Genomic DNA, 12,092 nt, shown 5'->3' with positions numbered 1-12,092 from the left:
AGAAATTTGTACTTTTAGTTTGGATTTAACAGAACGAAAAATTTATTATTTAGCAGGGTTTGATTCTGATGGGCTCAATTTAGAATTGTTTCCTTAAATTATGTTTTCAGATATTACATAATATTTAGGAATGGAGTTAGGCAGGGATGTAATATGTCTCCATTACTATTTAATGTTCATAGTGAAGCCATTTTTGAAGAGCACTACTATCTCAAAGTGAAGGAATAATAATTAACGGAAGATCTATTAACATAAGATGTGCAGATGACACCGTGATTACACACATTGAACATTCAACAACATGAAACACACATTTGTGTCTCACGGCAGCCAACGTGTTAAAGTTAGCAATTACTGCGAGACAAAATAAAAAACGAAGAGATCAGGAGAAGAACCGAGGTGACTGACGTCATTGAAAGGATAGCCAGACTGAGTGGAAACACGAGGAAGAGGCATATTATGTTCAGCAGTGGACTTAATCATTTGGAGTGTTTTTTTGTTTTTAACCTAAAAATTGTTACAGGGATCATAGTAAAAGTAGAGCCAGAGTACGGGACCACAAAAATAAAATTTCCCTAGATCTACTGAAAAACTGGGCATTTCACAACATCTGGCATCAGCGCCTTCCATAAGAGCCTATGTGTTAGAGTGAGATAGAAAATCAATTTTCCCCCAGATTCTGTGCAATTTTTTAAAAAAATTTAAGGTTCATTCTGCTCGTTTTTGACACTTTTTGTGGTGGAGACGCGACGGCTTGTCGGATCGTGACGTAAGAGGGATCGTTGGAAAGGGGATGGGATGGCGAATGGTGGCATTGCCAAAATGGCATTACATCCCGTTATTGGTCTGATTGGAATTTGTGATACGTTAAAGATGAGGGGAGTATCGAATATGTTATTTAAACCAGTAACGTGCAGAAAACTAACCGTTACGAGCTGCATTATATTTTATCTACGACCATAACATAATTTAAAATGTACGACTACATTTACTACCATAAAAATGTCAATTTGCCCCATTCTCTCCTATTAAATCAGTAATTCACATTCCCACTTGTCTAGGGGTGATATACACAAACGAATTTTGAATACTTACATAGATCACTATAAATAGCGGTAAGTGGAACATGGGGCAAAACTTCTTTCACTTGTTTACCCATCCTTTGCAGCTCAGGATTCATAGTTCTGTTAGCAAACCGGGTTTGCGGCCTTTGTGGAGGATCTGCCAATGTTCTTTTCTCCCATTCTGCTAAATCGTGTGAGGTATAATCGGTTATTTGTATCTAAAATGGGAAATATTACAATACATTAGTCGAAAATAAGTTTAAAAATATAGATCAGTTACAAAAAGAACAACAACAAGAACGGGACATGGTAGAGTTGAGATGAAGTGTAAAAAAAAGAAGAGATGGATTACAAATGAGGGGGTTATAGGCCTCCTCTTCCTTCTTCCGTGCCTCTCTATCTTGGGCAATTTGCATCCATTTTGACCCAGTGTGTTTCTTCAGGTCATCTGACCATCGCATCTGTGGCCTTCCCCTTTTTCGTTTGTGGTTCCACGGTCTCCAATGTATAACCATCTTAGTCCATCTTTCATCCTTCTGCCGTAGGGTGTGTCCGGCGAACTTCCATTTAAGCTTTGCTACTTGGGTAGAGACATCTTTCACTTTTGTTTTGTTACGGATCCATTCGTTTCTTTTCCTGTCTGATAGTTTAATCTTCAGCATTTGTTTTTCCATGGCTCTTTCTGTCTTTGCTATTTTTTCCATATCCTCTTTTGTAAACGTCCATGTCTGAGAGCCATATATTAAAACAGGGAGTATACATTGATTGAAGACTCTTGTTTTTAGGTACTGCGGGTATTTTCTGTTCTTTAGAATATAAGACAGTTTTCCAAATGATGCCCAGGCCAATCTTATTCTTCTCTTTATTTCTTCGGTCTGATTTTCTTTATTTAATCTAGTGATTTGTCCTAGATATATATACTCTTTTACTTGTTCTATTCTTGTTTGTGCCACTGTAATTACTAGTTCTTCTTGTTGATTGGTCATGGTTTTTGTTTTACTGTAATTCATCTTCAGTCCTATCTTTGTCGATACTCTATCTAGTTCTTCCATCATTCTTTGTAATTCTTCACTTCTTTCTGCTATTAATACAATATCATCAGCATATCGTAAGTGATTCAGATATTGCCCGTTTATGTTTATACCCAAGCCATCCCAGTGAAGTTATTTGAACACATCTTCTAGCGCTTGGTTGAATAGCTTGGGCGAGATGGTATCTCCTTGTCTTACTCCTCGGTTTATTTTAATAGGCTCCGTTTGTTTCATTAGCTTAATAGTTGTTGCCTTATTATATATATTTGTAATTAAGTCGGTATATCTGTAGTCTATTCTGCTGTTTTGTAGGGAATTCTTTACTGCCCAGTGTTCCACACTATCAAATGCTTTTTCGAAGTCACTAAATTTTGCAGGATTGCTTGATCAAAATACTTACAATTTACTGGTAATATTGTCCAACCAATTTTTAAGGGTATCCAGTTGTCGGACACACCACAGTTTAGAAATCTTTATACCAAACCTAGCTACGTGAACCACTGAGCCACGACGCCATCTATGAATAGAAGTTAACTTTAAAAAAATCCGGACAAATTTTTCTTGATCTCTTGAAACTGTGTCACCTTTAAATCTATATGGAAATCACCATATATATAGGCCAAGAGCAAGAGCGCCATACGCATTTTACAAAGAAATAGGAGGGCGCATACAGTCGGAAAAATGAAAGAATACCCATGAACGATCACATCAGTCATTTATTTTGTATTTGCTTTATTTTTCTATAAATAACAAACGTTTGTTATAGAAAAAGATAGCAAATACAAAATAAGTGATTGATGTGATCGTTCATGGGTATTCTTTCATTTTTCCGACTGTATGTGCGCTTTACGCAGCGAAAGGGTTAACGGGGGTACCCTTTATATTACTGACGTAATTTTTTAAACTTCGCTTAGTTAATGAAATCTCCCAGTTAATATGCAGCCCTGGGATATCCTAAAGTGGATACCACTTACATACCTTTAAAGATGTAGCCATATTCTGCCGCACTATCTCTCCAAATTCATCGTCAGACATTGTTCTCTTTTCTAAGGGAGCCAAGAAAGTGAGTTTGTAATTAGTTATTGGTACAAAAAGAAAATATAACATATCACTAACGAATGTTGATCCTACAGTCGTGACAGCTACGTCCAAAAATGGCCTCTCTATTCTAATGCAGACAGGTTGAACCTTAAAATTAATAGAAAACAATTTAAAAAACGTATAAGGTTATATTATCATACAAAAACAATGTAGTCGGTTCGCTAAACTCAGACACAACTGCCTAGTGATTTTAGTAAGTAATTTTGTCAATTTGGCAAAATTGGCAAAAAAAAATCACTAAATAGTTAATAATTACTAAATAGTTAGTAATTTTGCCAATTTTGGTAAAATTAGCAAAAAACAAACAAATTACCTACTAAAATCACTAGACAGTTGTGTCTGAGTTTAGCGAACCGACTATACCTTGCTTTTTCACTGACGACAATGTCGATGTTTTATTTTTGTCTATTATAACATACGCACTTGATCTTAAACACCTTTTAAAGAATAATGTAACAAGGGCACGGACTAACAGAAATCACAGCTCAGGAATCTATAGAACCTTCTACGTTAGACAACACTTGGCAGGCAATGTAAAGGACGGTTTTCGTTATGAATTATCCTGTAAATATATTTCAAAAAGCATGTGCATAGGTTAGCTGTAAATAGTGTATATAAAACGAAACGGGAGTTTAGTTTCAAGTTACATTGGTGTCAGAATTGGGATTATCCGTTTATATAATTTATAAACTATAAATAAATCGTGGCAGAAATTTTATTAGAAAAAATATTGGATTTCTTGCGGATTTTTTATTGGAATTCAGGATTAAACATTTACAAATATTTGTTTATAATCGTTTACAAAAAGCTCCTTAAAGAACGATTGAAGGAAGTCTTCATCGCCAATGGGGAAGACACAGAAACATTCGAATTCCAGACGAAGCAACCAAAACAAAAAATCAATGAAACTTCTAAAAAGACTGTTGACAAATTCAACACAACTTCTGAAATGAAACTTACTGCTAACGACTGTTGAAAGGATTTGCATGCGTAAGTATATGGGTAAGCCTTTAACAGAGCTGACAGAAGAGGACAAGTACGATACCAGGAAACTTTCAAAGAACTGCAAGCAGCTGCATGAACGCACCAATATTAAGCTAACGCAGACAAGAAGAATCTAATCTCTCCATAAAAATGCAGCAACGGTTTCAAAAACACTTTTCAAGCCTCAAATGATAACCCGTTTGGTTTTGGGAAATTTTGAAAAAGCATAGCTCATATTCTGAGGATGTATAGACATTACTATAAGGCAACATCCGATGAAGCACTTTCAGGTTTTTAAAAATTTTGTCGGAAAATAGCAAGCTTGACCAGCAACTTCTCCTGATTTAAACCCAACAGAAAACATACAGGCTCCAAAACGTTTAATAATTATCTAGTTTTCCACGTACGTATTAAGGTACTAGTACACTTTAGAAGACCAAAAATAAGCATTTTTCAAGATTTTTTTCTCAGAACATTTATTAGAAATGAACATAAAACTTTTTACATATTAATATCTAACTCTTAGAGAATACAAAAAGTATATCTTTTTTCATTTATGCACATACACTAATATTGTAGAGGGCGCCAAAGTCGAGGCCTCGAAAAAAAGTAGTTCCGATGGCGGACAGTTAATCTCAGGATTGGGATCTCTGAAACAAAAGAATCGTACGGTATTTGAAAAGGAAGGTTTCTTACATGACAATTTACCACAGTTAGTGAAAAATTCCGCAAAACAAAGATTTTACGGAAACTCGAAAAATTTTTGTGAAAAAATCGCCCGTTTTCTTTCAGTTTTTCATAGTTAAAAAATATTTATTTTTGAAGTTATACTTCTTTACCGGCGATAGAGGGTGATTTTTTTATATGTTAAAACCTATCAGCCCGGCGCATGCGCATTATAACTTTGTTCTGATTGGATGTTCAAATGACATGTCAAAAATTATCCGATATGGCAGCTGTGGTTTGGAGGTAAAGGTAAACAAATGTATAATATATTAGTTTTATTGTTGTGAGGACAGAAACAAAAAAGTTTATAATATTGTAGTGACTTTTAAATAGTTTTTAAAAGCAAAAGGTACGTAATAATTGTTAATGTATCATGGGTATAAACCTACCTATTTGATCTGCCAAAATACATAGTATGTAATACTTTTATTTATATAATTTGATTACCATCAAAATTTCTATCAATATTCACCTAATATATTGTTTTTTTTACTCTATGTTTTGTTGTATTTTTTCAATTCTAAATCATTTCAATTCAAAATTAAAATAATTTGATCAATTTTCAAAATATCAAAATATCACAAGTTTAATCCGTTTAGTTAGTCGATCTTCGTAAATAATGACACATAGTGTCCGTGGCTAAGCGGAGAAGGCGAATGAATTCCAATACCAACCGCTCTTATCAGCGCTGGTTCGAGTCCCAGTAGAAACTTTCTTTTTTGTTTTTTTTAATACATTTTATGATTGTAAGTATATTTATTATATAATTGTATTTTCAGAAAATACGTATTTAGTTAAAAAAATTTTAGACAATTAATGTTCAGACATCATTTGTGGCTTGTTTAATGTGTTTGTGTGTGTTTTATTCTTTTATTATTTTAATTTTTGGCACTGTTCTAATAAAAATGTTTGAGAAGTAGTAAGTATAAATTAGTTTAATATTTAAACAAAATATAAATAAAAAGTATATTAATTTCGTTTAAATTATATAATAGAAGTATAACTTCTTACGTGCGTACAAAGTACACACACATTCTTTTTTTATTTTTTGTTCAAATTGTGGTAAATTGTCACGTAAGAAACCTTCCTTTTTCAAATCCAGTACGATTTTTTTTGTTTCAGATATCCCAATCCTGAGATTAACTGTCCGCCATCAATTTTCGAGGCCTCGACTTTTGCGACCTCTACAATATTAGTGTACGTGCATAAATGAAAAAAGATATATTTTTTGTATTCTCTAAGGGTCAGATATTAATATGTAAAAAGTTTTATGTTAATTTTTAATAAAGGTTCTGAGAAAAAAATTCTGGAAAAAAATGATTATTTTTGGTCTTCTAAAGTGTACTAGTACCTTAAACAGACTTTTTTTACACTTATTTTACACATTACTACTATATCATACTAACCTTATTGGCAAACTCAAATGGATATGTTTTGAACTTCAAAAGCGCCTTTCCGTTGGTGAGTTTTTCTTCTGGGGCAAAGTACAAAGGTGATTTCTTTTCTACCATAAATTGTTTGATATTATTCTTAAAATTATCCAGATTTGTGATCGATCCAAAGCAATAAGTACTAAGCCCTAATACTTTTTCTAGAGTCGTTCTGCAGCTAGGCTAAAACATATAGTGGAGTCAATGAAGGTTTTCACTTCCGATTTCGTTGAACCTTCATCGAATTTTATGAAAATTGGTGAGTAGTTAGAGGATACCTCAAGGAACAAAGGTGACATGATGCTAACTTGCGCTTTTACCCTGGGGGTGGATGCCACCCCTTCTCGGAGGTGAAAATTATTTCATTAAAAATAATACCATAAATCGATAAAGGGGCAAATTCTAAGCAAAATTTGTTATATAAAATTATTAATAAAAATCAATACTTTTTGAGTTATTAAAGATCAAAGATTTTATTTTTTCGTAAAAAAAAAATGCATGTTTTAAAGCTGTTTTTCACGTGTAACTCAAAAACTATAAGCTTTTACAAAAAAGTTATTATTACCAAAATTAAAGATAAGAAAAAGTTGAATACACTTCTCATTTAAAGAAGTACACTAATGTTAATTCAAAGTAAGTTATGGGTAATTGAAGGTATATTTTTTTGACGAGTACGCAAATTTAAGTATTCAACCTTAAATAACGGGAAAACGATGCATTTTATAAAATATACCTACTAAACACTTGTCAAAGTACTTTGGAATACTTATCAAATGAGCTTCATAAGACGTTAATAGCATCAAAATTAAGCAAGTTATGATGAAAATAAGGGAACCCTTTGGATTTTTTTTTTGGAAAAAGTTAAAAATAAAACATCTTCATTTCCAGAAAAATTAAAATTTATAGAAATCCTTAAAAGAGTTTCTTTATAATAGCATAGGTAATGATTTCAACAATTTTGACCGGTTTAGAATGCATATTTTGGAAAAAAAGATGCAATTTAAAAAAATCAGAATTTTTCAGATTATCGTAATTTTCATTTTCTTTTAATAATAACTCCAAAAATACTCAATATACGAAAAAAATGATATATAATTAAATTTTAGTTTTTTCTGTACCAAATATTTTATCTGTCTTACTATTTCTGTAGGGTACAAAATAACCGAGATAGAAACGTTTTAACCTTTTATTTTTAAAAAAGTAAGGGGTTTAGAAAATTAAGTTTAACGTGGTTTAAGCCCGGCCGCACATCAAAGAAACATGAAACCTAAATTACGTTTCATGGAAATAAACCACTGCTAAACAAATATATATCCGGCCATTTATGAGACTCTCCGAAAATAAAAATGTGTCATGAGCATGAATCACACTCGTTTCATTAGTAGGCGGACTTTGAGATGTTTTTAGCAGTGTTTTCTTTTCATGAAACATGTTTTTCGTTTCATGTTTCATGTTTTTCGTTTCATGTTTCTTTGGTGTGCGGCTTGGCTAAAAGCCCTTAATTTCAGCTTTCAAATAGTTTTTAGGCGAGTCTCATGTCTCAAAATTGACGGAGTTATTAAGAAAAAACAATAACATTTTTTGGAAAATTTTTTAAAAGATAAATTTTGAAAAAATTTTGGAGCATAAATTTTAATGCTATCAACTTATTCGTGGGCTCATCTGATAGATATTTTTAAATACTTTGACAAATGTTTAATAAGTTTGTGTTATAAAATGCATAATTTTCACGTTATTTAAGTTTTAACACTTAGATTTGGGTAGTCGCCGAAAGAAATATACATTCAATTACCTATAACTCACTTTTAGTTAACACTAAAAGGTTTTTCTAGTAAGGAATTTATTTCATTTTTTATTATCTTCAATTTTGGTAATAATAACTTTTTTGTAAAAACTTATAGGTTTTGAATTATTTATAAAAAATCGGTTAAAAACGTGCATTTTTCTCAGGAAAAATTAAAATCTCTAATCTTTAATAACTCAAAAAGTTATGATTAATTTCAATAACTTTATATAACAAATTTTGCTTAGAGTTAGTCCCTCTATCGAATTATGGGGTTATTTTTAATAAAATAATTTTCACCCCCGAGAAGGGGTGGCATTCACCCCCAGGGTAAAAGCGCAAGTTGGCACCATGTCACCCTTGTTCCTTGAGATATCCTCTAACCACTCCCCAATTTTGATCCAAATCGATGGAGGTTCAACGAAATCGGAGGTAATAGCTCATATCCAACTTCAGTGACTCCACTAATATTGGTATACATATTACTATTAAGGTAAAAGGACAAAAAACTTGCCCACAAAACTACAGAGGGATAACCCTCTTAAATATAACGATGAAACTTTTCACGGGTATTCTTAAGGACAAATTGGAAAGGCAAATCACTAATGCTGAAGAACAACAAGGTTTTACAATACAAAGGGGCGGTCTATAACAGACGCAGTATTTATAATAAAACAAATAAAAGAAAAAGCTATCGAGTTCGGCATGCCAACGTATATTTGCTGCTGCTTCATTGATCTGACGAAGGAGTCTGACAGGGTCTGTCTGGGAGACATTCTAAATATATTAATAGAAAATAAAATACCGACCAGCATAACAAAGATAGTCCATAACCTAAATAACAAGGTAACCAAAGTTAGAGCAGGAGTCCAATTCACTGAAAATATTCCAACAGCGGGAGAAATTAAACAAGGCAACAGTTGAAGCCCCTTCTTGTTTAACCTAATCATGGGCAAAATTATAAACAAAGTAACCAGAGCACACTAGTTCGCTCCCATGGTCAAAAAACCCTCTTAATTACATACTAGTTCGCTCCGAAAACCATAACCTAGTTCGCTCCCGTGGTTAAGCGGATTAAGTATTTATCTATTCTATTCTAGGAAAATTAATATCAGGAAAAATTGGTACTGTGAATTTTGTATTTTATACTAGAAATTATATAAAATATTGGTGGTTACCTATTTATATAAATACATTGCTAAGCGCGCTAATAACCGGCAAAATAACGCAAACGATGGAAAACATATGAAGTTGTAAGATAAAAGAGATGAAACTAGTAGAGATGAGAAATTTAGAGGTAGAAACCTATAAATTTACATTATAATGATTGGTTCTCATCTTTAGACGTTTGGCAACTACCACTGTGACAGTGACAGTTTTTGTTGACATACTCATGTGATACGTCTAAAGGTGGGAAACAATATAATCTAAATTTATAGGTTCGTACCGCTAAATTTCCAACCTCTACTAGTTTCATGCCTTTTTATTTCACAACTTAATATGTTTTTCATCGTTTTGCGTTATTATGCCGGTTATTAGCGCGGTCATAACTGTATAACGAGACAGTGAAATTAGATAATTTAGATTTAGCCCAATAAATGACTCTTTTGGAGTGTAATTTTCGGCGTTACTACGGATTTGGTTGAAAATTTGGTTTTAGGTTCTACCTACCCTCCACTTCAAAGTTGGACTTATGGCGTTGGTTGCATTTAATTGAGGGTATAAATCACCCCTTCTCGAGGGCGAAAAATCATACGTTTCAAATAAGTCCAGAAATGGATAAGTTGACTAGTTCTAAGTAACTTTTGTTCTATGTAGTTTTTTAAAGAAATCAATAATTGTTTGACTTCTTGTTTGATTTGAATAACATCAAAAATATTTATTTTTAAACAACAAAAAATAACACGTTTTCAGACGGTTTTTCTCAAATAACTGAAAAAATAAGTATTTTATCGAAAAAAAAAAAAAATTCTTAGCGAAAATATAGCGTATAATAAAATGAAAAACAGTATATTCATGAAGTGTAGGTACAGACCCAGCAAAAGAAGAGTTGCAGGTAGCTTATGAAAAATATGTCCCTATGAAAAATGTGTTCTAAAAATACATTTTTGCTGAGAATATTTTTTTCGATAAAATATTTACTTTCTGGTTATTTAAGAAATATCGTCCAAAAATGTGTTTTTTTGTTGAACAATAATAAAATAAACATTTTCACTCGCAGATAACTCGAAAAATATTGACTTTAAAAAACTCTATAGAACAACAGTTGCTTAGAATTAGTCAATTTATCTATTTCCGGCCATATTTTAAATGTATGTTTTTTCACCCCCGAGAAGGGGTGACTTTCACCCCCCAAGTAAAAGCAACCAACGGCATAAGTCCAACTTCGCGGTGGTAAGTAGAACGTAAATTCAAATGTTCATGCAATTCAGTGGTGACACTAAAAATTACACGGTACCTATCGCCGGATTTCACGTTCCTTTACTGGGCTAATAATAATTATTTTATTTACACTAAATTTTTTTCTATACAATGATGAGCGCGCTAATAACCGGCAAAATAATGCAAAAGATGGAAAACATATTAAGTTGTGAGATAAAAAGAAGAGAAACCAATAGAATTGGGAAATTTAGCGATAAAAACCTATAAATTTACATTCGATTCACTGTTTCCCACCTTTAGACGTATTAGAGTAGGATGCCAACTAAAACTGTCACTGTCACAGCGGTAGTTGCCAAACTCGTCTAATACGTCTAAAGGTGGGAAATAATAAATGTAATGTAAATTTATAGGTTCTATCGCTAAATTTCCCATCTCCACTAGTTTCATTTCTATTTATCACAACTTAATATTTCCATTTTTGCGTTATTTTGCCGGTTATTAGCGCGCTCATTCCTATATTTTGAAAAATGTTCATGATTGAATTAGAAATTAGATTAGAAATTTTGAATTGTTTTTAAAAAATACTGAAATAATTTATGTGCTTATTCTAAAATATAGATATAATAAGAAAGCAATACAAGTGTAAAAACTAACATAATAGGTATGGGAGATCCTCTACCATTACAAAATTAAACAAATATAAATTAAAACGAGGCATTTATTTTGCTAGAAATCTAAGTGAAATACATTTGACAAAATCAAATCTACTAATTTTATTTTGCTTCAATTCCGCTATTTTGTGATCAACAAATTTTTGGCGCTCTAGAAGTACTTTTCGGTACACTTTTTTGGTTTCACCGAACTTCGTATTTTTACATAAGTGTCAATTTGAATATCTTATAAGTTATATCTTATCGTTATAAGTTTAATATATTTTTAAGTAAGAAGTAGTGTTATATAGTAGCATTGTTTAAAAAGACTCATTCTTTTAAATAATGATAGTATTGTCTTATTAGAAAAATACAAAGTTTGAGAAATATTTATTAAAAATTTTATTAATAAAATGTATCAAAGTACCTGCCTTATGAAGGCAACATTATCTATTTAAGCTGACCCTGGCTATTCATTATTATTTATTGTGTACCCAGTAAAGACATTATTCAACTATCTTTTCTAAGAAATATATGGCCGGAGCGAACTTACCTATGCCCCTTTTCTGTGGGGTATTAAAATCTGACCGCCGGAGCGAACTAGTATACGCCCAAAGTAACATATCTTAATCTCGGATATAGAATGGGCAATAAAATAATTATTGGTATGGTGTGTTACGCAGATGATGCAGCAATTATTGCCGAATAAGAAGATGATCTTTAGAGACAGCTCTTCCAGTTTTTTCAAATAAGCCGCCAATTAAATATGAACATTTCTACCAACAAAACGGCCTTTAAGTATTGTTTGCTTTGAGTCTCAGAATTGTCATAAAGTTTACTGCCGAAACGTATAATTCCAACGGAGGGAGACCTGTGATAGCCTCTTTTTTTCTTTCTTCAGTATGTTTCATTGCATTTTCCAGGGTGGTTTCGTTTTAAAC

At 32.3% G+C, this 12,092-nt stretch overlaps 2 protein-coding genes across 3 annotated transcripts in view; both read right to left on the bottom strand.

The window, feature by feature from the left end:
* Nucleotides 1-12,092, bottom strand: part of LOC114337532 (facilitated trehalose transporter Tret1-2 homolog) — a 337,833-nt gene that overhangs the window by 257,611 nt on the left and 68,130 nt on the right. The gene's annotated exons all lie outside the window — the stretch shown is intronic.
* Nucleotides 1-12,092, bottom strand: part of LOC114337535 (lipid droplet-regulating VLDL assembly factor AUP1) — a 48,941-nt gene that overhangs the window by 13,284 nt on the left and 23,565 nt on the right. For both annotated transcript variants that reach the window (XR_007696337.1, XM_028288004.2), the window contains exons 3-5: nucleotides 6,313-6,519; nucleotides 3,074-3,283; nucleotides 1,096-1,282 (exon numbers count right to left, since the gene is read on the bottom strand). Coding sequence is in view for 1 of the 2 variants with exons in the window: in XM_028288004.2 (XP_028143805.1) it covers nucleotides 1,096-1,282; nucleotides 3,074-3,283; nucleotides 6,313-6,519 (604 nt within the window). In the remaining variant the exon portion in view is untranslated. The remainder of the gene's footprint in view (nucleotides 1-1,095; nucleotides 1,283-3,073; nucleotides 3,284-6,312; nucleotides 6,520-12,092) is intronic.

The sequence above is a fragment of the Diabrotica virgifera genome, chromosome 2 (genome assembly GCF_917563875.1).
Source record: "Diabrotica virgifera virgifera chromosome 2, PGI_DIABVI_V3a".
NCBI classification, from domain to species: Eukaryota; Metazoa; Arthropoda; class Insecta; order Coleoptera; family Chrysomelidae; genus Diabrotica; species Diabrotica virgifera.
Note: the sequence above shows the minus strand (reverse complement) of the source record. Positions and strands in the feature narration are given on the sequence as shown.